Source organism: Mesoplodon bidens, assembly GCF_964165515.1.
Source record: "Mesoplodon bidens genome assembly, chromosome: 7".
In the NCBI taxonomy this organism is placed as follows: Eukaryota; Metazoa; Chordata; class Mammalia; order Artiodactyla; family Ziphiidae; genus Mesoplodon; species Mesoplodon bidens.
Window position 1 is genome coordinate 114,736,378 of NC_138164.1, and position 27,731 is coordinate 114,764,108.

The 27,731-nt window shown below is 60.5% G+C and overlaps 1 protein-coding gene across 1 annotated transcript in view; it reads right to left on the bottom strand.

The window, feature by feature from the left end:
* KCNQ1 (potassium voltage-gated channel subfamily Q member 1) overlaps window positions 1-27,016 on the bottom strand; it is a 350,679-nt gene extending 323,663 nt beyond the window's left edge. The window contains exon 1 of the mRNA XM_081239644.1: window positions 26,576-27,016. Coding sequence (XP_081095770.1) covers window positions 26,576-26,955 — 380 coding nt within the window. The 5' untranslated portion in view covers window positions 26,956-27,016. The remainder of the gene's footprint in view (window positions 1-26,575) is intronic.
* Between the last annotated feature and the right edge of the window lie 715 nt (window positions 27,017-27,731).

A 27,731-nucleotide genomic window follows, 5' to 3' on the forward strand; every position in this document is an offset into this window, starting at 1 on the left:
TTTGGAGAGGGTGTAACATAACAAGTCATGTCCAGCGTTTCCGTGGGGGGTTAAATGAGGAAAATCTTCCTGGAAGGCAGAGTCTGGCTGAAGGTGTCAGAGACATGAAACTGTGGGAACCCTCAGAGCCTATCGGCCTCCTCCTGCAAATGGCGACCCAAGGAAGTCATCTGGGTTCTGGGAAAAAAAATGAATGTACAAGGATTTGCATCACAACGTTATGTATAAAGAAGAATAAAATAGGAAATGAGACAGATGTCAGCAGCAGAGAGACAGTTAAACGCATGGTGTCCAGTGACGCGGTGGAAACACGAGGCTGACGTGAGAGATCCTGACGTGGGAGAAGAACGGACACATGTCACACGTCAAGTGAGAAAAAGGTACGAATTAATGCCTTAGCATCATCTCAATTCTGCCAAATATTAACACAAACATACACTTGCAAATACACATGGAGTAGTGGGTGCTGCGTGCCCCCTCCGAGGTGCGCTGACTTAGGTGTGCTCTGCCGAGCTTCCTCAATCCTCCAAAGCCATACGAGGCAGGGGCTCTGCTCATCCGCACTTCTCAGGTGAAGAAACCGAGGTACAAATAGGTTAAGCTAATGGCTGCAGTGCCCACGGGCTGCCGTCTAGCCGTGGACCCAGGGCTCACCACAGAGTGTGTACACACACACACACACACACACACACACACGACAAAAGGCTAGAAAGGAATCAGCAGTGGCACGTCTGGGTTGTGGTGCAATGACTAATTTTAATTTTCTTCTTTAAAAATTTCCAAATGGTCTAAGCTCCACATTTCGGAGTTTTATAATCAGAAAAACGAATCTTGTAAAAACATGTTCTGATGTTTGGCGAGGAGATAACCAGAAGCCTTTCCAGCCGCGAGTGAAACAATCATGTGCTTCTGATTAGAAGCCATGATGCAATATACAGCCTACCGGTACATTTCAGAAGAGCCAGCCACCCACTTGCGGGGTCGGGAGAGAAACCCATAGTGGCTGTGGTCATTGCCGGGTACATTCTTCTTTATCTTCTTTCATCTCAAACTCAGGAACAGTTGCAAGAGTAGCACAAGGTCCTCCCGAGCACCCTTGGTTCCGAGTCCCCAGCCAGTCAGTCGGCCACTTCCTGTGCTGTTGTCCTTACCCCCCAGCCGTCTCCCCTGCCCCCTAGGGTTTCCTGGGCCATCTGAGAGTAGGTTGGAGACATCGTGCCTGTTTTCCACTAAATACTCCCGTGTGTATTTCTCGGGAACGAGGACTTCCATAACCACAGGACGGTTGTCAAAGCCGGGAAACGTGACACCGTCACCTCATCCGGGGCTGTTCCAACTCCCACTTGCCCACCCTGTCCTCGCAGGATTCCCTCCTGAATCACAGATGCTGTTGAGAGACCATATTTCTTGGTTCTCCTTTCGTCAGAACAGTTCTTTAGTCTTTCTTCGCATTTTTTTAACCTTGACATTTTTGAAGAGTTCGGGCCAACTGCTTTGGAGCGTGTCCTTCAACTTGGGTTTATCTGGTGTTTCTTCACGATTAGATTCAGATTGTGTCTTTGGCGAGGATACAGCTAACGGAGGACATCCGTTCCGGGCGTCTCGTGTGGGTCTGTCCCCTTCCTGGGGAGGTTAGCTTTGCCCACTGGGGAAGATGGGGACCGTAGGCTTTGTCCCTGGGAAGTTACATCTTCCCCAGTAACGAATCAGCACCGCAGAGGGTGCTGAGAGACCCTGTCACTCGCCTGCACCTGCGGTGACCACATCTCACGCCACTCTCCCACCTGCCTGGTCAGCGTCCACCCTCGGGACACCTTCCCGTCCCCCCCTTATTTACTCACATCCGCACACAGGTGGGTCAGAATGGATGCTCTTATTTCACGAGTCATATCCATTTTCCCCATTTTGTATGTGTGGTCATTTTTTTAATGTGCTCTTGGCTTTAGCTCGATGTTGTGCTGTTTCCGGCTTCCTACAGCCACTGGGGCACAGGGCTGGCCCGCAATTTCGTGACAGAACCGCGCTTACAAGCGGAAGCGGGCAGCTGCCCCATCGAGCAGCTCACGAGGGTGGGTGCTCTCGGTGGCCACACACAGCCTCCCTCTATGGACCCGTCGGGGTGGGGGCCATCTGGCCGGAGGCCCTCCAGGAGGAAGCTCATCAGTCACTTTTCAAAAAGCATTTTCTCTCTCATTATTCCTGATCCCACATCTGGAGAACTTCAAACATACAGCAGGAAAACACTGTGCCGTGAACACCCCTCGAGGCGGCACCTAGACACCCCAGTGTCCTGATCACACACTGTCCCTCCATTCACCTCAACCTTCTGATGAGTTCAGAGCAAGTGGCACCCGCTTCCACGAATTTTCAAACTTACCCCGTCCTTACTGAGATGTTCTACTTCTCACTAGCACAACTTTAATATCTTTTCCCAAATAGGCAACCATATCACAAAGTTTTTCAAATGTGTTAGAATTTTACAAGTCACTGTCAAATTTAAAACGTTTTCTAAATATGTTACCCAAGAGCCTTCTCATGTCTCACTTAAAATTATACACTTGCTGTTCTTACTTGACTGGAATTATGAAAGGTGTGCCATTTTTCATTCTTCAAGAACCAAGAATCAGTTCCTGAATAGGATACTGTCAATCCAATTTTTTTGCTTCTTAATATGTTGCTTTCTATTCTTACTTCCTCATTTCTGCTTTTCTTATTGGGAACTTCTTAACTTATATGCTTAGTTTACTTATTTATTCTTTTTCTAGAATGAAAGTACCTGTAGCTATGAATTTACCTCACAGTACAGATATGTACACACTGCTTTAATTTTAACATCTCATGTAGTGATAGTGTTGCTGCTGTTTTCATTTCTAAGAGATTTTTTTAAAACCTATTATTAATTAAACTTGTAGTTAGCTTTAAATTTATGTTGAAATCAAGGGAATCCAGTATAGTTTGTTGATTTGAGAGTGTACCGAGACTTTTGCAGTCTAGCGTAAAATCACCCGTTGTGACTGTTCGAGAATATTGTAAAAGAGGTATCTTTCGCTTATAGGGTGCAAAGTTTGGTATATCTATCAATTTAACTATATTAACAATTCAAATGATTTTTCATTTGACAGACTGGATGATTTTCTCCAGTCTGTCAAAGACTGGATGAAGTGATTCAAGCTTCTGGTTATTTCTCTTTGCATCATAAACGGCTTTTATTTTATTGCCCTTCATGAACGTTACTGATTCAGCACTGACTGTATCTTTAGCAATTTAAAATTACCCTCTTTGGGGAATTCCCTGGCGGTCCAGTGGTTAGGGCTCCATGCTTTCACTGCTGAGGGCGTGGGTTTAATCCCTGATCGGGTCACTAAGATTCCACAAGCAGTGCGGTGCAGCCAAAAAATAAAACAAATTAAATTAGAAAAATAAAATTACCCTCTTTGCCCTAATTCTTTACCTGAGATTAAGGATGCAACCTCTGCTCTCTCTAGGTGTGTGTGCTGGAAAATTTTCAGCCATGCTTTTATTTTGATGGTGCTATACCTGATTTTGTGATTTTTAAAGGCAACATATATTTGCGTTTGTTTGTTTGTTAATCAATTCTAAGACAGAGGCTCTTAGTAAGGGGCTCTCACCACTGTTTACATGCATGGAAAAGTCTGGCCTTCCAGGGTGGGAGGGAGAAGCCGGCCTAAGGTAGGGTGGGGTATAGAATTGAGGGGTGGACTGGTTTCAGGTTTGTTGACTGGAAGGCAACGGGAAGCATGTGCAACGATGCTGAGAAGGAGCCCGCAGAAAGCAGGAGCTGAGCCAGGAAGGAGGGGCGCCCCAAGGAGCACCCAGCCCCGCTGGGAGGAGAGGGAAGCAAGGATGCAGCACTGTGGGTGAGGGATTTTTGAAGTTTGGCGGCAAGAAAGAGAAGGGACATGGAAGGCCAGGCCACCGCAGTGAGAGGGAGAGGCCAGCAGGCTGGGGCTCAGCAGTGGGATGGCTGCTGCCCCATCTCAATATGGGTCCCACCCCTTTCTCAGGCTCTTGGGGAGAAGGGGGAGGGGGAGGGGGAGGGGAGGAGTGGGGGGAGGGGAAGGGAAGGAGGAAAAGGAAAGGGGAAGGAGGGGGAGGGAGGGGAGGCAGAGAGGGAGGGGAGAGAGGGAGGGGGAGAGGAGGGAAGGGGGAAGGGAGAGGAGGAGGGGGAGAGGAGGGAAGGGGGAGGGGAGAGGAGGAGGGGGAGGGGAGGGAAGGGGGAGGGGAGAGGAGGAGGGGGAGGGGAGGGAAGGGGGAGGGGAGAGGAGGAGGGGGAGGGGAGAGGAGGAGGGGGAGGGGAGGGAAGGGGGAGGGGAGAGGAGGAGGGCCTCCCACCATCCTTCAGGAGAACAGCTCCTCCCCAGGGTCCAGCTCCGGAGCACATCCTGTCCCTGATACGGCCCTGGGGGCTACCATCAGTGTGGCTCTTTCTCATCACAGGTAGAAACTGGGGGCTGAGACTCCACTGCCATTTCAAACAGGGGCTCAGGAGCAGGGTTTCACCTGACAGAAGCGGGGAGCACTCCAGGTGGAGGGAGGAAGTTGGCCCCAGGAGGGCCTGGGCACCCAGTGTGAGGGGGTTGAAGTGGGTGAGGAGTGGGGAACAGAAGGGACTTCATCCGGGGCCAGAGCGTGGAGGGTCGGGGGGCAGGCAGCATGGAGAGCTGACGAGACCAGAAACCACGATCCACTGCGGACGGCCCCCAGGTGAAAGCACTGTTCCGAGGCCCCCGCTAGGGCACTGGTGCAGGCAAGGGGCCCGTGGGCAGCGCCCACCAGTGGTCATGTGACCCGGCCATGCCACTCCTGGGTGTAGACTCCAAAGAATCAAAAACAGGTGTTCAAACAAACACTTGTACACACACATTCATAGCAGCACTACTCACAATAGCCCAAAGGTGGAAACAACCCAAGTATCCACTGAAGGATGAAGAGATAAACAAAATGTGGTCCATCCACACAATGCAATGTTGTTCAGCTTAAAGAGCAACGACATGTTGTCATACAGAGTGAAGTAAGTCAGAAAGAGAACAACAAATATTGTACATTAAGGCATGTATGTGGAATCTAGGAAAGTGGTCCAGATGAGCCTATTTACAGGGCAGGAATAGAGACACAGACGTAGAAAACAGACGAGTGGATGCAGTGGGGGGAAGGGGGATGGGATGAATTGGGAGATTAAGGTTGACATATACCCACTGCCATGTATAAAACAGAGCGCTAGTGGGAACCTGCGATACAGCACAGGGAGCTCAGCTGTGTGCTCTGTGATGACCTAGATGGGCGAGATGGGGGGTGGGGTGGGAGGGAGGTCCAAGAGGGAGGGGATATAGGTGTACATACAGCTGATTCGCTTCGTTGTATAGCAGAAGCTAACACAACATTGTAAAGCAATTATACCCCAATATAAAAAAAAAAAAAAAAAAGCAATGACCTTCTAACACAGGCCACAACATGGAGGAAGCCTGAAACATTACAGTAAAAGTCGGCCATTAAGGGCCACACATTATAGGATTCCATTTATATCAAATACCCAGAGCAGGCAAATCCACAGAGACAGAGGGCAGAGCATGACTGCCCGAGGCTGGGCGAGGAGTGGGAGGCCCTGGCCGTGGGTAAGAGGTTTCTTATCTGGGAGATGAAAACCTTCAGGAATCGGGAAGAGGCCATGGCTGTACAACACTGTGAATGTACCAACTACCACAGAACTGGTACCCTTCGAAATGGTTAAAATGATAAATTTTGGTTACGCGCATTTTACCTCAAAACAAAGTGCATATTTAGATGCACATACGCACACAAAGAGGGCTCCCTGAAGTCCAGCCCCCGGGTTCCATCTGGCTCTGCCCCGCACCTGCGGGGAATCCCATGCCTCAGTTTCCCTGTCTGTAAGCAAGGCTAATGCCGGGCTGTGGAGAGGTGCCATCAGGAGAGGCCAAATCAAGTGCCCAGATGGGCGGCCGGCACGTGTCCAGGGCCCACCCCCTGTAAAGCTGACCACCGCCATCTTGACCTAGAACAATCCATTCCAGCCCTGAACGCCCCCCACCTCACACTTAACCCGAACCCCACGCGCTGCACGAGGCGCCCGTGAAGGCCCGGAAAGCAGCAGGCACGGCCCGCACTGAGTCTGTCCCGGGAGCTCCAGCTCACATGGAATGTTCTGACACTGGGCCTTTGGTCAGGGCGGCAAAAGGGCCACAGCTGATGCTTAGAATCATAAACGTTTCCGACTCTAGGACGGCTGCCTGCCCCTCCCTGCAGGCACGACAGACACGACCACGGGGCGGACAGGGGGCCTCAGGCGGCCCTGACCACCTGCTGGCCGCTTTCTGTCCCCTGCCCGCTGGAGCCCAGCTCGCCCAGTGCAGCGTAGGGGGCTTCCTTTGCCCCCCTCCCTGCTCAGGGAGGCAGCCCCAGGCTCTGGACCATGGTGGGGAAAAGCCCTTGGCCAGCAGAGCAACACCAGGTCACTCACACATGCTCCTTCTGACCACAAGTCATCACCGACCATCCATCCCACCCTAGGCACTGTGCCACGGCTGGGGACACAATGACAGACCCGGACAGACACCGGCCCCGCCCTCCTGGCACAGACACCTTCCCCAACCCGGGTCCCCAGAGAAGGGCCTGCACCCTCTCACCCCCGACCCGGCATCTCCAAGTCCAGCTTTCCCAGCCGGGCAGGAGCCACAGCATACGCCACCTGCCACCCAGGCCCCGGCCCCCACTACTGCAGCCCCAGAGTGGGAACCCTCTCTGAGTCCCTGATGCCCGCCCCGGACTCCCAAGCCAACCAAAGCCCCCGGCCACTCTTATCCTCCAAGTCTGTGGGTTTATTGTTGGACAGATACGGGAGCAGCAAACAAAGGGCATAAACGGTAACAGATCCTGGCCAGGCCCCAGCGCGTCCCCTGCTCTCCTGTCCTAGGCCAGCCGCTCCTCAGCTGCCAGAAGAACCTTCTGGAGGTCTGATCTCACAGTGAGTCAATCCTGTGGCTAGGAGCCTCCTTGGGGGCAAAGTGGGAGGTGGGGGCCTGGGTTGGGAGGGACCCTGTGCCCCACTCTGTCTAGAAGGTGCCCCCCATCCAGGGGCCAAGACTGGAGGGGGAACACAGCAAGTTCCTCCCCCCAATGACACAGATGCCTTTGGTGTCAGCCCCTCCGCAGCCCACCCCTCACCGAGAGCCCCTCTCTTCACGCCCATCCGGGACCCGTGGTATCAGCGGCCCTGAGGTCCAGTCTTGGGCCAGAGCTGTGAGCCCCCCGACCACCACCAGGAAGGCCAGGGTGCCCTCCCAACGCCCCTGCGGACGGCCCAGAACCCAGCCACGCTCACAGTGCTACCGCGTTCACTCCTCAAACTAGGGGGCAGGGACAGCCCCCTGCACCCCGGGCAGGAAGGGGGCAAGTTCGCCTGGCAGGCAGGAGCCCGAGTCGGCAACCAGTGCCCCCCACGCTGGTCCCACCCCCCGCCCTCATGCTCGCGTCGCGGGGGCCCCAGAAGCTCTCAGCATGACTCCCTTCCCCAGCTGCTCTACCCCAGGCCCCAGGCCCCAGCCCTCACCTTCCCTCTGTGTGCAGGCCTCCCACCCCGAGATGCACAGGCTGGCCTCAGGGGCGCTCCCGTCTCTTCCCGCTCTCCCCCGCCAGCAAAGGACGCGCCGCCCCTACCTACGCTCCCACACTGTATGCACACCCACACACGTGTAAATACACGTGTGTCCACACCCACACACATGCACACACGTGTCTATATACCCACGCACGCATACACACACCCACACATGTGCCCACACACACACGAGGCTGAGATTCGCTGCGGTGCTCAGAACCCGGATCCGGGACCATCAGGGCCACCGGCCCCTCCAAGTCCCAGAACTCACGAGTGTGGAGTGAGATGGGGGTTGTGGTACCTGCCTTTGGGCTCTGGCAGGTGGACAGGTGCAAGCCAAGGGCCCTGAATATTAGTCTCCGGCGTCAGGGACCAGTGCCGAGGACGCCTGGGGGTGAGCATGGCAGGGAGCAGAGGGAGGGCCCTTCACACGGCACTCGGACGGCTGGGAGCCCACATGCAGGAGGAAGCCTCCATCACAGCTGAGGCCTGACGCAGAGATGAACTCAAAACGGACGTAGGCCTAACGTAAAACCGACAACTACACAACTTCTAGAAGAAAACACAGAAGATCTTTGGGTCTCGGGTTAGGCAGAGATTTCTTAGACAAAGCACCAAAACAACAGTCCATAGAAGGACAAACAGGTGTTATCATACTTCACCGTAATTAAAAGCTTTTCCTCTCTGAAAGACACCACAAGCCAGGGAGAATCTTTGCAGAGCACACAGGTGATGAAGGACTTGCCTCCAGAATATCATAAAGAACTCCTGAAATTCACCAGTAGAAAACAAACAACCCAACCTTTCGCATCTTTCAAAAAGCAGCTTCTGAAGATACAACACAGCCAAAAATAAATTAAAAATAAACAAATAAAAAGAAAAGTATGGGGCTTCCCTGGTGGCGCAGTGGTTGAGAGTCCGCCTGCCGATGCAGGGGACGCGGGTTCATGCCCCGGTACGGGGGGATCCTGCGTGCCGCGGGGCTGCTGAGCCCGCGAGTCCGGGGCCTGTGCTCCGCAACGGGAGGGGCCACAACGGTGAGAGGCCTGAGTACCGCAAAAAAAAAAAAAAAAAGAAAAGTATGGGCGTGGGGAGTGGTAAAGACTGAATCACATAAGAGCTTGAAAGTAGTAGAATATTTATAATTATACAGTGGAGAATTTGACCAGTAGAAAAAGGAGCCACAGAGAGTTTCAAAGTAAAATAAAAGGTAAATAAATAAGGAAAAAGAAAAAAAAGCAGCTTCATTTGTAACAGCCCAAATCTGGAATCAACCCTAATGTCCACTGCCAGGCAGGTGAGTGAACAAACGGGCCCAGCCATCGGGTGGGATGCTCCCCCGCCGTTAAGGGGTGAGACGCTGACACGCGGCAATCAGGATGAAGCTCAGAGGATGCTGAGCGAAGCAGCCAGGCAGAGTGCTGGCTGCTGGACCCCGCTCTCAGAAAATCCCACCAACCGCAAACCGACCTGCCGAGACGGGAGGCAGATGGGTGGCGGCCTGGGGTGGGGGGGGCAGGAAGGAGGGCTCACAAAGGGACACGAGGACATTCTGGGGGTGATGGATGTGCCCACACTGCTGACAGTGGTTTCATGGGGCGCACATGTTGAGATTGCTCCAGCTGTGCACTTCAGAGCAGTTGATCGGGTGTCAATTATATCTCAATAAAGCTGTTCTGGAAGAAGCGGTTCTGAGACGGGGCCCGTGGCACGCAACCCAGTACGAGGCCTGGCAGAAGCGGGCCTGTCTCGGGCTCTGAGGCTGGCCTCCCCACCCCCCGCTGCACCCTGATGTCATCTCAACGGCCTCTGCGAGGGCCACTTCCTGACATGGCATCTGCCCTCCTCCGGGGCTCCTCGGCTGACCCCCTGGCCACACCACCTCCCCTGCGGGGGCCGGGCCAGGCCAGGGGACTGTGTCCCGCCCACACCCATCCAGGGACGAGGGGACGGGGCAGACTCAGTCAGCACCCGCCTCCCACCAGACCCGAGGGTGTCCACAGCTCAGCCTCACCCCAGGAGCCGCGACAGGGGGCAAACTCACTGCCCACGACCCCGGGCCAGCCGAGCAGCCCTGCCAGCTCTCCGGCCACAGCTTGGCCCCTCTTGCCTCCTGCGGCCTCTGAGAGCCCCTCCCTCAGGCTCCAGCCCCACCCGGCCCCCTGCAGCGTGCACAGGGTCCCGCGGCCAGGGAAGACCCCTGGCTACACGGGGCCCTGCTCAGTACTGGCCCTGGAGGGTGTGGGGCGGGCCCTCGGGGTGCCCGAGCAGTGCAGGGACCGGGTGGGGGCAGCAGAGACCTGGCACTATCACCCCAACCTTCCCAGAGCAACCAGCAGGGACCCTCAGCCCCTCTGGGAGCCTGGGAGGCTGGCTGCAGAGGGCACAGGTGGGCCACGGCGTCTGGGCTGGTCAAGTGCAAAGGGTACGGCCGGGGCAGGAGGGACAGGGTGGCAGTGTGGGTCCATCGGGCCTCACTTGCCCGCTGGGCACTCCCGGGGCACAGGCCAGTCCCCCAGGGGAGCGGCTGTGGGGCGAGGCCTCAGCTGAGTTGGGACCCAAATCACACAGCACTGCAGACCCAGAACACCACAGAGGGAGGGGGCTGGGGGCTGCAGGGAGGCCCGGGCTCAGGCCCAGGCCCAAGGCACACGCGGGGCAGCTAGAGGGCGGGCAGGAGCTGAAGACCCAGGCCTTTCCAGGGCTGGGCGGCTCGTGGGCCCCAGCGTGGATGCCGACCCCACCCCAACCGGCCGAGGACCGTGAGTGTCATCTCAGGATGTCCCGGGGTCTGGCTTGGATGTATGTCCCTAAATCCCGAGCAGGACACCACGCTGAGAGCGCGCAGCCCGTGGCCAGCTGTCCCCATGGGGCTGAGAGCCCCGGGGCAGCCCCGTCCCCTCCCAGGTCTGCTCTTCATCAGCACCGAGGGCCTCTCCCGTGTCTGCCCCCCGCTGCAGAAGGCACGGATCCCGTGGGACCAGGGGAACAGGCCAGCTGGCTCTGCTGACTGTGGACTGGGCCCACCCTTCAAGCAGACCACCACCCTCCCGCAGCGACGGCACCCCTGCACCCGGCGGGGCTGCACGCGGTGTCCACCTGCCCTGTGTTCTCCAGGCCTGCCGTGTGCTGACCTTTTCGATCCCCGACACTTCCTCTGCGAGCAGGGGTTCTGAACCCGGCACTCTGCCCCCCAGGGACACGGGGCAATGTTTGGAGATGCTTTAATTGTCACAGCTGGGGGACGGACGCTACTCGCATCCAGTGGGTGCCGAGGTCAAGGATGCTGCAGACCCCCTGCAGAGCACAGGCTGCCCCTCCCCCCAGGGAATGATCCAGATTAAAATGTCAGTAGCACAGGCGGGGGAGGGGGGGAGGGGGGCGGAGGAACCTGCTCTATAAACCGAAAGCTATCACAATCCCCCATCCAGATAAGACAGCTGAGGCCTTGTGAGATTAAGCCACCAGCACGCCAAACCCGGCTGGGGCACAGAGTGCACCCCTCCCGCCGGCTGCCCTAGAGGCAGGAACACTTCCCCCACCTCCACCCCCTGCCCCGCTCGCCCGCTCCGGGCAGCGCCCTCCCTCGACATTCCTGTAGCCTGGCCACAGGTAGGGCCTGCCAGCAGTAAGCTCCCAAAGGGCTTTCCAGCCTCCGGGTCCGGGTCGTGTTCCCTGGGGCGAGGCTGACACCAGAGACCAAGCCCCGAGGCCAGGCAGACGCCCACAGTGCCACCCTGACAAACACTCCAGGACAAGCCCAGGGGATGGCAACACTGCCAGCCCCTCACGCCTCTGAGGACAGCGGCCCCGGGACCGGAGAGGAGCCTGGTGCCCCCTTTCCTCCAGGACTTGCACGCTGCAAGCCCCCACTGTACTCCTGCAAAGTGGAAGGTGAGCCAGGGACAGCACAGACAGAGGGGACAGGACTGGGAGGGGGCCTCCCCACCGACACGTGGCCGTCCAGGCTGGAGCTCAGCCAAGGCATCCCCTGGCCTTCGGAGGCCCCTTCTGCCACCGGGGCCTGGTCCCCCCCCACCCAGGGCCACAGTGTGTCTGCACCTCCCCCACAAGGAAGGTCACTGTCCAGCCTCACTGGCAACACGTCCTGAGCAGAGGCCTCACCAACTAGTTCCTGAGTCCCCTGGGGTGACCCGTGGTCTCAGCCTCAGCCCAGGACTGGAGGGAGCGGTGCCCACACACCCAGTCCCCACCCCAGGGAGGCAATGCTGGTGCGGTCACCCAGCTCCCTAGGAAGGACGGGTCGTGTTACCAGCCAGGCAGGTGCCACCAGGAACCACCCAAATCCAGAACTACCCGGGGCGGCTCAGCTCCCGCCGAGGCCCGTCGAGCCGAGGACGACCTTCCCGCTCCAGAAGCGCTGCCCAGGCTCGGGGCCCGACGGCACCCGCCCTGTCCCACAAAGCAAGCGTCGGGCTGCAGGGCCACCAGAGGCCACCCCTTCAAACCCCCCACCCCAGAAGCTCCTGGCCAGGAGTTTCCCAGGAGCAGCGCGATGGTGTTAGGCAGAGCACCAAGGCCCGCCGGCCCCATCAGGCTGGGCCACACTGCACACAGCACCGGGCCCAGGGCCTGCATCCTTGACTCAGGCCCAGACACCCTGGGGACATCCATGAAGGAGGACGCCTGCTCCGGCCACCAGCAGGCAAAGCGGCCCTGAGCGGCCACGCCGACACCCAGCAGGCCCCCCGCCCCTCAGGGCAGGATCCCTGGGGTGAGCAGGACCAGGGTGAGTGGCCAACACAGGTTGGAGGGTGCACAGAGCAACTCAGGAAGCAAGGGACAGTCCCGGGATGGGGTTCGACACCAGCCCTGCCCCCCACCAATGATGTGACCCTGTGTCTGTCCCCTTGGGGCCTGCACCCATTTTGACAAGCTGCGGGGCCATCAGCTGCCCCCCCCACCCCGTGGGTGTGATTCCCTCCAACTCAGACCCCACGACTGGCCTGGCCATGGCGGAATCAGCGGTCTCAGGCCACGTGGCTGGGCAGAGGGCAGCCGGCCGCCATCACAGGGAACCGCTCCAAGGGCTGCAGCTGCAGCGAGGGCCTTGGGCCTCCCTCCTGGATGGGCAACCAGGTTCCCGGGCTGGGCTCGTGGGTCAGGGCCACAGAGGCGCTGTGAGCCTGCTGTCCTTCCCCAGGCCCGAGGCCTCTGAAGGGACTTCCGCCCCGACAGCTGGCTCCTTTTGTCTCTGGGCAGGACCCCCCCGAGGTCTACCCTCCAGGTCACCCCAGACCTGGGCCGAGTGGGACCCCGACATGGGCCGTGCAATCATGATCCCGTGAGAGAAGCTGGCGTCCCCTACACGGCAGCCCTGCCCACCCTGGCAACTCCCATCCCGCCGTCTCCCCAAGGGCAGGACCTGGGAGCCAGGCCTGTCCCGGCCCGATGTGGAGGCAGAGGCAGACCCGCCGGGCACGCACCCCCGTGGCTCCCCCCTGGCACCACACCGTGCTCAACCCACTGAGGGTTCTCAGCCGCAGGAAGGACCAAGGGCCCCGGACCCTCCTGGGGTGTGCTTTGCTGCTTATCTTAATAAAAACAACACTTTATTATTTTCTTAAACGACCGGTATTTTCAAAGTAGAAAATTCATAGAAGCAAAAGTTTAAAACTTGCAACCCAGAACCCACACCCAGGGCTGAGCACCAGGAACCCCTTGGCGTCCACTTTCGGACCGTCCCCCACCTGCATGGCCTTGCGTTTTGGCCCCGGTGAGCGTGCGGCCTGCCGTCTGCTGCCAGGGGGCACTGCCTTCCTGTCACACCCCGTCCAGGCTGTACTTGTCCCAAAGTGTCCCCCAGCGTCCTGACCCCGCTTTGCCTCATGCCGTCCTTTCAACAGCGCTGCCTGCTGGAAAGACAGGGCCCTTTGTCCTGGACCCCTTTTGTTAAACCAAACCCCATGCCCAACGAGCGGCCCCCAGGGCGCTGGCTCCCACCTTCCCTGTGGTGAGTTTGCCAAGCAATTCCTGGGGAGGTGGTCCCGTGGGCATGGACCCCGGAGTGACTAGGCACAGGCAGGGGCCCAGCCAGCTGCCACGGGGCTGACGCCCTCCCAGGCAACCTCCTGGGGTCGCAGGAAGTGGGAGGCTGCTGCTCGGAGCCTCGAGTCCTCCAAACCCAGCTCAGACTTCAGCCCCACGGTCTCCACTGTCCCTGAGCAAGCACCGAGTCACCCCATCACAGGGCACGGAGAGCCCGCCCCAAAGGACCGCCTGCCCAAAGAGGCTGGAAAGGCCCACGGACACCCCGGGGCGGCGTGACTCGGAGGTGGCGGGCCGTCTGCCAGAGACCTTGATAAGAGCATGGAGGTGGGGCCTGTCCTGGGGACGAGGCCAGCCAGGCCCGCAGAGCCCCCAGCCTCGCCCATCCCCCTCGTGCCAAGGGCAGCCAGAACATTCCAGTGCTGCCCGGGAGGTGCCCACGCCCCCGCCAAGCTGCACGCGGGACCTTGGGCCCTGATCCAGGGGGCCAGATGGGGGAGGGCAGAAAGCGGCCTCCACCTCTGGGGGCTTCTCGCCTGCCCCATCTCCTGTTTTATCCTCAGCCCAGTGGGGTAGGGACGGGCCTCTCCAGGGACACAGGGGGTCACCCAGTCACCCCAGGGCACACGGCAGGTCAGGGACAGGCCAGGAACAGAGCCATGTGTCGGGACTTCCTGCTCTGATCACACGCAAACTGGGGCCTCCTGGAATCTGCCCTGATCCCCTTCCTCCCTCCCCCTCCCCTCCCCCTCCCCCCCACTCAGCAGCTCGAGGGTCTCAAACCAGGCTGGGACCCTCACCCCTAGGACCCCGCATGGCTGCTGGCCGCGCTCCGCAGAAACCTGGACTCCCGGCCTCCTGCCTGCCCCACCAGGTCCCTCACCACCGCCCGGCCTCCCCGAGCTGTCTGATTCTCGGTGGGGTCACCCTTACCCCCGGGGCACATGGGAGGCGAGCAGGAAGCACCCACAGGATGGCCACGTGAGGTGACGGCGGGGTCTCCAGGGGATGTGGTGGGGTGAGCCATGAGGGCTGCCACCCCAACCGGAGCTGACACCGCACACGGCTCCGTGTGCACAGCCTAGAAACTGAGGCCCTCGCTGGGAGCCCGCAGGGCCGGCGCAAGGTCCACGACAGGACTAGACAGAGGGAGGAGGTGAACTGAGACTCAGCCCCAGAGAGCACAGCCTGGGCACCGGCCCTGCCGCCAGCCACACTCATGTCCACTTCGTGCACGGCAGCCGGGCAGCCCCAGGGACAGCATGGCGACCCACCCACACCCCCATTTACCTAGAATCCAGGCCACAGACGGCTCCCATGGCTTCCCAAACCAGTGCCCACAGAGACGGCCTTTGGGTCTGGGAAACCCGGAAAGACGGCAGGGCTAGGTCTCCCTGCCGAGGACACTCTGCCACTTTCTAGGTCTTGGGCTTTGGCTAGCTTGGCCCAACAGCCGGTCCACCCAACCACACTGGGGACAAGTGTGGCCAAAGCCACACCACCTACAGACCATGTCCAGAACGCCCCTCTCAGGACAGCAGATGGCTGACTGGTATACCTGGTGGGTGCTGGGACCCGCGTGGAGCCATCCAGCCACCTGTCCACCCATCCACCCACACAGCCATCCATCCATCATTCCACCTGTCCATCCACCATCCATCTCTACATCTGTCTGTCCATCCACCCACCCACCCATCCCTCAGGGGCACCTACTCCACATTGTGCCCTGCGCTGGCCCAGGGATCCCAGACCCTCCCCTTATTCCACAGCAACCACAGGTCTCAAATTCCTGAGACTTGGGAAGCTTGGAGTCAGGGGCTGGGAAGCACCACAGGAGGAACAGGGCCTCCCTCCGACAGCAGGGCTCCCGTCCACGGGAAGGGGCTCAGGGCCTCAGCCCAGCCAGTGGACAAGGATGACAAGGACCCCAAACAAGAAACCAGAACGCGCCATGCCTGGGAGCAAGCGCTCCTCTGAGAGAGATGGCCCTCCCCCCAACTGCAGAGGCAGGACCTCCTATCTCTTCCGTCCCCCATCTTATGGCCGAGGGGCCTCGGTGAGTCAGGGAGCTGGGTCTAACCAGGCTGCTCCACGGCCCCTGGGACCCCTGAAGTCCCTGTCCCTGCCTGGGAAGGGAGGGAACCACTCAGACCCTGTGGATGAAACATCAGGACGGCACAGCCACAGGCCAGCGACACTCGTGGCAAAAAGGCACGTGTCCCTGAACAAGGTGACTGCAAACAAGGCTTTTCCAATGTGTTTAATCATGACCTAAGGTCACGTCACAACCGATCCCTCAACGCTTCTTATGGACTCCTTCAATCTATATGTTCCCACACCCTCTTTTTTTTTTTTTTCTTGCTCATTTATTCATTGAAGAAATCAGGCCTCTTGCCCTGTAGGTCAGCGGTCCCCAAACTTTTTGCCACCAGGGACCGGTTTCATGGAAGACAATTTGTCCATGGACCTGGGGGTGGTGGGGTGGAGGTGTTTTCGGGATGATTCAAGCACATTACATTTATCGTGCACTTTATTTCTATTATTGTTACATTGTAACATATCATGAAATCACTATACAACTCGCCATCATGCAGAATCAGTGGGAGCCCTTTCACTGCCACTCACTGATAGGGTTTTTTTTTTTTTTTTTTTACTGATAGGGTTTTGATATGAGTCTGCAAGTAACTGATTGATTATGGTCTCTGTGCAAAAAATTCCAGAGGCGCAGGGTGTCTGGCTGTCTCCGCTTTGGAGACCTCAGCAGCCGTGAGACTCAAAGCCGAACCCACGACCCCAGCAGGAGGCCACGGTGACGCTTTAGCCCCCGAGTCGCCTGGTCAGGCATCAGCCGGGATCCCAAAGAGGCAGGACTTCACCGGCTACGTGGCTTCCCTGAGGTGCAGCTACATGTGGGGAAGCAGGACCTGGGCTGTGTCTTTTCCCTTTACTTGCTGGGGTTCAAAATAACCAGCGGCCTCCCTATTATCCTCCAAAGGCGGCTGCTGGTTTGGCCCACAGATGGATGCAGGGTGCAGCCTGGGACTGAAGCTCCTCGTCAGGCCATCAGTCCACTGAGGAGGGCCTTACTCTCGACGTATCGTGATGCAGCCAGTGGGCATGTCCTTCAGCTGACTCCAAGTCCTTGAGACGTGGCCCCAGGGGCCTTGACGCCGCTCCTGCTTTCCCATGCGGCGCAATGGTCCAGGCTCAGCTTGTATGTTTCCTGCCCCAGACCTGAATGCAGACATTTCTCCGGGACCCCTGGTTTCCCTCCGGGGAAAGGGCACCTGGGGGCCACAACCTGGGGGCCAGGGATGCTCATAGCAACGGGCCAGCCCCTCTTTCTAGCCCTTTCATGTAAACAGAGAAGCAGTTTTAATTAATTAATTTATTTTTTGCGGTACGTGGGCCTCTCACTGCTGTGGCCTCTCCCGTTGCGGAGCACAGGCTCTGGATGCGCAGGCTCAGCGGCCATGGCTCACGGGCCCAGCCGCTCCGCGGCATGTGGGATCTTCCCAGACCGGGGCATGAACCTGTGTCCCCTGCATCGGCAGGAGGACTCTCAACCACTGCGCCACCAGGGAAGCCCCAGAGAAGCAGTTTTTAAACAAGATCATTGTGAACACATGTTGATGCTTCTCACCAAATGCAGGCTGGAGGGTTTTGCTCAGCATCACCTAAATTTCATCGGCTCCGTCTGTGCTCATCATCCCAGCTCTCAGCGACACCAACAGAATTCCTCAGTAGCCTCACCCCATGATTCCCATGCAAGGGCCTTAGAATAATAAAACAAATCCCATCACAACCGCGACACCATGACTAAAAACAGCGCGCACGCACACACCCAGCTCCATTCGTTCTGAACCCACCGGCAACAGGTCCCCCGAGATAAGACCTTTCTGGGGATTCTTCCACCCCAGTGCAAACTTAGGGTCATCTGTTTCATTTCGGTTTTGAAGAACTTCTTTTTCTCGTTAAGATTTATTTAGGGATTTACGAGATCAGGAGTTGCTTTTATATTTAAAGTTATGGGAACTATTTACAAGGTTCCAAAGTCAAATCTATAAAACCATCTAATCATCCTCAGAGACACTTGGGTTCTGTCATGTCCCCCTACCCAGAGGTAACTTTTTGTAAGTTTCGGTTTATCCTTCCACTGCTTTTGTTTCTTAATATAAAGTAAGTGTATCTATATTAGCGTACCCTTTAATTAGAGGAGCAGCAGCATGTTATACTTTTATCCACTGTGTGTGCGTGGCGGGGTTTTTTCCACATAAAAATATTTCCTGGTAATCACTCCACAAAAGCACGTGAAGACTGCACTGTCCCTTTTCCACACCTGCACAATATTCTGCACGCAGCGGATCCAACCTGCTTCCTACAGGCTGGCATCTGAGTTCTCCATCTTGCGCTTTTACAAAGAACGCTTTAACAATCAGCCTTGCACAGGTGTACTTTCCTCTTTTTTTTTTGCCGATCTCTTCAAGATAGGCCCCTGGAAGTGGGATTGCTGGGCCCGAGGGTACGGGCATGCGTAACTGTGCCAGATGTTGCCAAATCCTCCTCCCCATGGATTCTACCATTTTGTAGACCCTCCAGCAACATGACCACCGCTCTCCCAGAGCCTCGGCGGCCGCCAGCTACATATGTCTATAAAGGCTTCTGGATTTCTGCCAGCCTGGAGGGACCTCAGCGAAGCCCGTGTCTGCATGTCTCTGACAGTGAGTGGGTTGGCATCTTCTCACACGTTTAAGGGCTACCCCACCAGCCACTTCTCCTGTGAACTCTCTGCTCACATCTCTTGCTTGTCTTCTGTGGGGTCACTGGGTTTTTTCTTCTCTATTTTCAGAAACGCTTCCTATCTTAGAGCTATTAACCCGGCGCATGTGCCACAGTCTCTCCCCCAGATTTCCACTGGTCTCTTTACTGCTCACCAGGTGGTGGTATCACGCAAAAACCACTTCTTTCTCATACAGCCTCTTCCTTAATGCACTGGCTTTTGAGCCACAGAGAAGCCTCCCCACGCTCGCCTTCGCACTGTAGAGGGTCCCCCGAGCCTCCTTGCGGTACTTGAGTGGTTTTCCGACCACTTGGGGTCCATCCCAGTGGGCAGTGCAAGGACCGGGTCCAGCCTCACCTGTTCTTCCTGAAGCATCACCTATTAGAAACCCCCCAACTTTTCCCCATTGGTTGAAGATGCTGCTTATATTTTTGGCTAAACATTCATTCGCAGTTGAGTCTATACGTGGATTTTTAATTCTGTTCTATTGCTTGTCCACATGTCAGTGCCACAGTGCTTTTACTACCCAAGCTTTGTTTTATAACATTTTGAGCCGTCCCAGCCAAGAACGCGGATGGGACTTTTGCGAGAGACCAGCTGCGGATGTCTTGGAACAGAAATCCAAACCACGTGACCCGTCAAGCTGACACGTTCCAAGCACGTGGTTCCGGGGCTGCTCAGGCACCACCTGAAGCTCTTCTGGGTGCCCTGGGGACCCCCAGCTGCTCCCTCTGCCGGGTGGGGCCCTCTGGGTCAGGGCTCCTTCTGCAGGCCCCTCCCAGATGGAAGGGTTACGATCAGCCTGGCAGTGAAGGAGGCAGCCCCTGGCCTAGACCGGGGTGGGGTGAAGTGGGGGTCCCGGCGTGGCCTGGCATCTCCACATGGAGAAGCATTCCAGGGCTGAACAGACTCGGGGGCAGGGTGGGGGACTCTCGGCTTCTTTTTCTGACTTTCTCTAGATCTCTGCATGGCACTCCGCAGCAAATTTGGCAGGAAGATGTGGAGGAATCGCTCAAGGGCATGGTTTTCAGAGGAAGGAGAGAAGGGAGCCCACCCTTGAGAGACACAGGGGGACGTCCACAGCCCCTGCTCCCCAGTGAACTGGTACCCGGTGGGCGGGGGCAGCTGGGAGGGTGCCCGAGGTGAGAGGCAGGCGTGAGGTCAGCGTTTGGGGAAGTCTGAAGGGGTGGCCGTCAGGCGCTTCATGGATGCGGCGGAGGGAGCCTCTGCGGGGCGGGGGGGGGGTAGGGGCCAGTGGGCACACACCAGGCACGACGCCGGGAACATCAGCGTTGTAAGACATCCAGGCAGAAGCGGAGCAGCTTTCCGGGGGTGGCACGAGCCAAGTGGCTGGGCCTGCTTCCCCACCCACAGGTCACTGAGTAGAGAATGGAGCGGGGAGCAGGCCCAGAGCCTGAGAGGGGGCGGGGCGGACCCTGGCGTCCGCTGCCCCAGCCCCTGCAAGGCGGAACGGCACCTGCAGATCGGGGGGCGTTTGGAGAGTCCTGCTCTGACGCGTGGAGCCAACACCCCCCCATGGAGCGCCTGGGACCACGGCTCGGTCCTCCTGTGCTCAGAGCCCGCCACAGGCAACGGCAGTGCCACCTCCCTGGGCCACGCATCCATCCTTCGGGGGGACCGCGCTCTGCACGGGGGTTCAGGCACCTCCTCAGGACACACTCCCTTTGCAGGTTCTTCACCCGGGCAGTAAGGATCTGCACCCCCACCCCAGCCAGGGCTACTGTGAAGATGGAGAAGTTCTGGGGGAAAGGGCTCCGAAAAGCCCCTGCCCTCAAACACACAGGGGCCTACAGCACTCTCCCGTAGCCACGGGAGGGTCCCAGCGGCCTCTGCCCACCACTTTCTGAGCTCACCCGCCGCCCAAGCTCAGGAATGTCACTGGATAAAAATACCCACAGACGATGTCATCAGGCCCAGCCTGCCTGTGGGGCTCGGAGCTGCCGGGCAGCAGGCTGACCGCCACGGCCCAGGCTCGGGGCGGGGGGTGGGGTGGGGGCCCTGGGCTACCAAGGCCAGACACCAGGTGACCCTGTCCCGAGCGCCTTTCCCTGCTAGGTACAGGCTGGCCCTCCCCACCCACTCAGACCCTCTAACGCCCAAGAGCGCTGAGACCAGCACACACTAATACCCCACACAGCACCAGAGTGGCTGAGCCACCATGGGGGCTCCGAGCACCAGGTCAAGGGGGTGGCAAAGAAAGAAGGCATGGCTCTGCCTGGGGCAACACGGGAAGGCTTCCTGGAGGAGGAGGTCTCCGAGCTGAGCCTCAGCCTGGGGTTCTGGCAGCAGGGCTTTAGGGCAGAGGCCTAACGCAGCCAGATCAAAGGCCTCCAAAGGCTAGTCACCCACCCACAGGGTAGCAGCCCCAGGAGTGGAGAGCCAGTGCCCCAGCCATGCTGGGACATCCAGGGACGCCCTCTCTGGGCTCACGTACTGCCCTCAAGAGGCAGCTTCCTCCTCCCTTCCCCTCCCCCGACAAACGGTGGCATCCACTCCTCACGTGGCCAAGCCACCCCAGGGTCAGCATTACAACCCCTGCCCTGGGTGGGAGGGAGTCACGTGAACAAGGCGCCATCAGGCCTACCCGGATTCTGGCCCCACCATCGGAAGGAGCAATAGGTTTCAGAGGCGGGCAGCCTGGAGCATGGCCAGCTGTGCAGCCATGGGCACGTCACCTCCCCTCTCTGGGCCTAGGATTTGCACACAGCACCAGCCCGTCCCTCTCCGTCTTCCACCAGGGCCTGGGGGAGAGCCAGGCTGCCCCTCTGCCCCAGTACTCTCACCCCAGCTAGTGCCCACGTGGGCTCAGAGAAGGGACCTGGGGTCACCTGGCCAGGAAGCAGAAGACAAACCATCGCGAGGCCAAGTCTCATCACACTGTCAGAAGCCGTGTGTAAAAATGGCACATGGCGTCACAGGTGGTCACCCTGCCCAACAGCAGAGCTGGGGCCCCACCCCTTGCCAACCATCACCCCGCCTTCCGTGAGATGTGGGGCTGTCCCAGCACTCGGGGAACCTCTGGAGGGAAACTCAGGGCCCTCTCTGCCCTCCAGGAGGGAGTGCAGACAGTCACCCAACCTGCCCTGGGGACCCCGGGCCGCCTCCAAGCTCTGCCCCTTGCTCCAAGGTGCCTCCCCAGGGAGAGTGAAGCTGGCCCGCTGGACCCTCCATCCAGGCCTGGATCCGCAGAGTCCGAGCTGAAGGGTCCAGGTGATGGAGTTCCTCCTCGTTCTCCCCCAGCAGCAGAGCCCAGGCACCAAGCAGCACCCGTGAGCGTCCGTGGCGTTTCCCAGCAGCAAGTGTACCCCTTGTCTGGCCTCAGGTTTGCGGCCCCCGTTCCTCCAAGCCCAGCACCTTCTCCTTGCACACAGGCATCCTTGGACACCGTCTCCACCTCACAGGAGCCACACGTGACACCGTCCCAGCCCGTCCATCTCACCCGTGGGCAGGGCCTTGAGCCACGAGAAATGCCACACGAGCTGAAAGCTGGTTTAGAACATCAGTCTGAGAAGGGCCTCAAAGTTTACCTGGGTCCACGGCCCAGACCAGGAGGCAGGGAGGGCTCAGCCCAGGGCCCCCATCAGGAGCAGCACCCCACTCAGCGCACAGCACTGGGAGCTGGTGAGAAACCAGGGCCGGGGCTCCTGACTGCTGGACACACCTGCCTTTCAGCAGCATCCCCAGGACACACTGGCCTGAGAAACCCCGTTCACACCAGAAGAGTCAACCTGGGAACCGGCTTTTGCAGGAGGAGGATGATCCCGAGCCCCTGACACCTTTAGAAGCCGGGGCATCGGAATCGGACACCCCGGGTGGAGCAGGGAGCCCCCGGTGGGCGCGGTGCTCCAGGCTAGCCTCAGCTGCTCCCGTGTCTGCCTCCCTGGGACAAAGCCCCCGCCCCAGCCCCACGAGACCCTGCTGCGGGAAGGTCCCAGGGCGTGGGGATGGTGAGTGCAAATGGGCCCCTCCCACCCCTCCAGCCCTGGGTACCCCCACGGGTGCAAGCGGAGGCCACGGGCACCGAACCCAAGGGGAGCCGACGATTCAGAGCTAGGCACGGGCGAGCATCCCCTCCCACCTGAGCAAGTCTACCGGCAGGTGCCACACTCACCAAGCCTGCCACAGAGGAGGGGATACGGACCCAGGGAGGTGGCCCAGCCTCGGGGCAACGCTGGGGCACGAAGCCTGGACGCCTCCCAGGGCCGAGCTACCACACAGCCTGGCCCACTCCGCATCCTGCGCCAGGTGGCCTCCAGGCCCCAGACCTCGGCGTTCGCTGGGCGTGCCTTCCAGCCCAGGGGCTCCCACCCCCTGGACCATCCCTCCCCTCCCACCACCTCCCTTGGATCCTCAAGGTCTCCCGGGCTCCCTCCTCCGCAGCTGGTGGCCCCGGCGTAAGGGACACCTGTGGTCCCCCAACTAGTGCCAGATCACGATGAGGCGCTCAACATACAGAGGGCAGTGGGTCCAGAAACAGCGTGCTGGGTCTGGGGAGGCAGTGAGGGGTCTCTAGACAGCCAGGGGGAGACCCGAGGACCAGGCCCTGGGAGAAGGTGACACAGGGAGAAGCACCAGAAGGAATTCCCCCAGCTTTGCTGGGAACTGAGGGCTAAGAACTCCTTGGAGGCGTCTCAAAGGGGATAGTGGGGAGACCAGAGAGCCTGTTCCCCTCCGCCCCTGCCCTCCGCCCTCCCTGACCCGCTCCCCTTCTGGTGGGTCTGCCTGGGGTGCGATGGGCACCAGGGGCCAGGGTGGGGGGATGCGACCAGGGAACTGGCCTCCACTTTCAGAAAGGCGGGCGGGCTCGGCCCAACAAACCGCCAGGGAACGCTGCCAGTGCCATCAATTATTAACACCCGCTCTGAAGGTGCCGCCAAAGCCACCGGAAAGTTCTAGGGAACCTGGGAAAGGCAGGGTGGCAGGAGGGCAGGGACAGGACGCACTCCTGGGCCCTCCCCCAAACCTTCCCTTAGCCCCCCACCATCTCCAAGCTTCTCCCAACCAGCGGGGATGCTGACGGAGGGGGCGAGGGGCACCTGTCCCCGCATGAGGAAACTGAGGCACGGGGGCTTCTCCCAGGCTGCATGGGTGGCAGCAGCTGGAAGAAGACAGGAGTCTGCACGTGTCACCCTGCAGCTCCCGAGAGGCCGGGGGGAGGAGGGGGAGAGAAGAGAGAGGGAGAAGGAGGGAGGAGGGGGTTCCTCCGGGCTCCTGTGACTGGAAGCCCCGCGCCTGGCAGGAGGGACACGGAAGCTGGGGGCAGCCTCCACCCTGGCCTCTACAGACGGAGGCTGTGGAGGCCCAGCCCAGCGGCCAGGGCGGGCTGCTACGGGGCCCCCAGGCCCCACTCCAGTCCAGGCATCTCCCTAACCAGACAACCCTGGCCAAGGCCCATCAGCCCTCAGCCAGAGTGGGAGCCGCCGCACGGTGGGGATGTGAAGAGCCTCAGATGAGGACTGGGGGCCAGGGGCAGGGTCGGGCGGCGGGGGCAGCCTCCTGCCCCCTGACCCCGGCAGACGGGGCAGGCGGCCACGCACAGGAAGGGCCGCTCTCCTCTTGGCCAGAGCAGGGGTTCCCCGACCAGGAGGGGGACAGGATATCCTGGCCTGCTTCCCCAGCTGTGCCTGGGAGAGTGTGCCCAGCCCTGCAGGGCCCGCAGGACAGCGGCTCCCACACCCACCCACTCCCCAGCCCTTCAAGGTCAGGCTCATCCTTCCCAGGCCGGAAACCGAGCTCAGCCTGGGTCGTAACAATCAGCCCGCACGTTTCACCATCTGCCTCGCCAAGGACAGAGCTCTCTCTCTGCTACCATCTCGGACGTTTCTCAGAACAACACCGGGGCCAGAGTGGGCACCGTCCACCCCTTTTCTCAGTGCTGCGGTCAGGCTCTGGCCACTCAGTCCCAGGTTGCCCCTGCAATCCCAGCTTGAGCCCAGGTCCCCTGGACACACTGGCCAATTCAGAGAGTGTCTGGGGCCCTTCCAACCTCCTGGAGGTGAGGGGGCACCTTCCCGGGCCCCAGGGAAGCCACGTCCCCTGCCTAGCCAGGGTCCACCTGCAGACCCACCCTGCACGGAAGACTGCGGCACACCTCTTACAGATGGGGACGAGAGTGGGAAAAGACTGACCCAAGGTCACCAAGCCACCCCAGCTCCTCCCCCAAGGGGAAGCCACTCAGCTACTGTCCCCAGAAGCCACCCCTGCCCTACAGCTCCTGGGGAGGCTGGGCAAGGCAGACTCTGCTGAGCAACTTCCGAGAGCTAAACAATCAGAATCAGGAAGAAAACACAAGTGTAAGCAGAGACTTCCTCTGGGGAGCAGCAAGCCTTCTTCCTCCACAAGGCCCTGCAGTGGCCAGGGGACCTGGGCACCACGCGCACCCTCGGGCCTGCCACCACAGGACGCGAGCCAGTGGGGTGTCTGCAGGCCCCTCGCCTTGGCAGCCCTCGGGGTGAGGAGGCACTGCTGCACTGCCTGGCGATTCTCTGCCCAGAGCTGGCACATAGGGTTCCTGGACAGAGAGGCGGCTGGGCAGGGTCTGCTCCAGGACCGGCTGTGGGGTCCGTCCCGCCCCTGGCCACCTCCGGGAGCTTGGGGTCCAGCAGGTGAGGGCTGGGCGGCAGGCAGCCCACGTACACAGCAGCATCCACGAGCCAGCTGTTGGCTGGGCGCTCAAACAGCCAGCGTCAGACCAGGGCAGGATCCCTCAGGGTCAGTGCACACAAACATTCCCCCAAACCCCAAGACAAGCCGCTGCCGCTGCAGCCGCGGGCAAGGCCGCCCTCTCCCGCAGACCAGCCATGGCCACGGCTAAGCTCTCTCTGACACCTCGGCAGGCAGGGACTGGGGGGTGGGGAAGAGGCTTGAGGACACTGTCCCCACCACTTGCCCTCCTGCTCTGGAAGGATTGCCCCTCCGCAGGGAGGGCAGCAACCCTAGTACCACCTGCGCTCAGAGGAGCAAAGGTGAGGAACCGAAGTCATGCCGCCCCACCTCGCCGCACCTGCTGAGACCGTGCTCCAAGCAGCCTCTCTGCTCCCTGGGCTCCGGTGGTGGCTACCGGAGTGGGACAGAAGAGGGCCCTGGACACGCCCCAGCCAGGTCTCTCCCAGCCCCAGGCCCGCCAAGGGGGCAGGGACGAGCACCTGCCCCTACCAACGGGAAGCCAGAGGGGGGTCACCCCCGCAGGCCCCAGAGCAGCCTCCGAGGTCAGCCCGGGGATGGCCAAGCCGAGGCTCACAGGCCAGAGGCCGGCCCCACACCAAGAGCCCACTGGCCAGGCAGCAGGGAAGCAGGACCGCGAGCGGTGGGGGAGGGCTCCACGTGGCCCCGTCCCAGCGCACCCTGCCCTGCCCCACACAGGCACGCGCAGCGGCGGCTGGCATCAGAACCACCTGGGAAGCAGCGGGGGCAGGTGCTGCCTATAGGGCGCTGCTTTCGCCTGGCGCACAGCTTCCTCTGATCGACCAATGGAATCAGGGGCCCGACCTCTCTCCTCCCCGCCACCCTGTGTGTCCCCTCCAGGCTCCCCTGCTTCAACCCAGGGTTTCCAGAGCCTGGTTGGGTTCTTGCGGCGCCGTGGGCACTCCCCACGGCCATGCTGACACCTCAGGCTACACCACGAGGCCTGCCACCCTGTGGGGCAACCCTGCTCCGCTTGCCCAGGAGACGCCCCACAGGGCCCGCCTGGACCGGGGAGGGTCTGAGATGTTGCTGCACCAGCGGGGGCACCGGGCCCTGCCCTCTCTTGCCTCCCAGCCCCGCCCGGGGAACTCTCTCCCCTGCCCCCGTCCTCCCGCGAAAGGATTAACACCTGGACCGTCCCTCCAGGGAGGAGCGGGCCTGCTTGGGCAGCGCACTCCTCCCAGCTGGCTCCCCCCACTCAGGCCTGGGCAGCGCCAGGGGGGAGCTTCCCACCCCCACGGGGTCAGACCCACACGTCCCTGAACTCCAACAGACAAGCTCCCCGCTGCTTCTGTTTTTCCCATTAACCTCTTCCTTCCCTCCCGGCTGATCTGAGTCGCAGCTCCGACCAGGTTCGGGCGGCAGCAGGTGGCACAGGGACAGCGCTTCCCCCACGCCCTCCCCGGCCCCGCGGAAAGCTCCCAGTCCCGGCCGGCGGCGATACTCACACGGCAAAGTGGTAGACGAAGCACTTCCAGCCAGTGGGGCGCTCCAGGAAGTTGTAGACGCGGCCCTGGATGTGAGTGCGCGCGAGCAGCGGGCGGCGCGCGCTGTAGATGGAGACGCGCGGGTCGAGGCTCACCGGCGGCCGCGGGCCAAGGTCGGCGGCAGCGGGGGGCGCGGCGGGCGCGGCGGGGGACGCGGGCCCCGGGGCGCCGGGCGGAGCGATGGGCGCGTAGAGCGCGCCGCCCGCCGGGCCGCCCTCGGCCAGCTCCAGCGAGAAGGGGCACTTCTTGGCCAGGCCCGCGCTGCCCCGCCGGGCGCCCGGCAGGCGGCCCCCGCCCCAGCGCTTTCTCTCGGCCCTGGGAGGGGAGGTGGCCGCGGCCATGGCCAGGCAGGGCCCGCGGGGGCCGGCCGGGAGGCGGCACGAAGAGCTGCGGCGAAGTCGGCCGCCGGGGCGCAGTGCGGGCGGCCGCTGCTGCCAGCCGGGCCGCGGGTCCGCTGCCCGCCCCGCCAGGGCGTGGGGGGCGGGGCCGGGAGGGGGCGGTGGCCGCGGGCGGGTCCCGGGGGGTTGGCGAGCCCCGCCCCGGGCCGGACGCCCCGCCCCCAACCAACGTCGGCGCCCGGAGCGCCGGAGGCTGAGCCCCAACTGCGCTCACCTGCTTGGTCGGTCCCTCCCACGTCTGCGCCCACCTGTTGGGTCCGCCCCTTTAGCCTTCACCTTCTTGGCCCCGCCCGCCCCATCTGCTCGGTCCGCCCCATTCCGCGCTCCTCGCTCCGCCCCGCCTACGCCCACGTGCTCGCCCTCCCCAGGCCCACCTGCTAGGCCTGCAAGAAGCCCCCAGCCAAGTCAGGAAGGAAGGCGCGGGGTCAGCAGGTGCAGGGACCACGAACTGCCCGGGCAGGGGGACGGGGTGGGGAGCAGACAGCCGCTTCACCCCCTCTCAGTTACTCAGAAGAGGGTGGGAGTGAAGGGGGAAGGCGGGGCACGTCAGGAGGATGGCGGTTAGCCCCGCGAACAATCCGAGCGTCCCCTGGGTGCCCGAGCGCCCGAGCGAGCGCGCGTGCTGCGGGCAGAGAATGTGGTCGGGTTGGTGCCCATAGGGCTGTCGGACTCTGGAGGCCAGACAGGGCCACGGGGGCCATCGTGGGTCAGGGATGGCC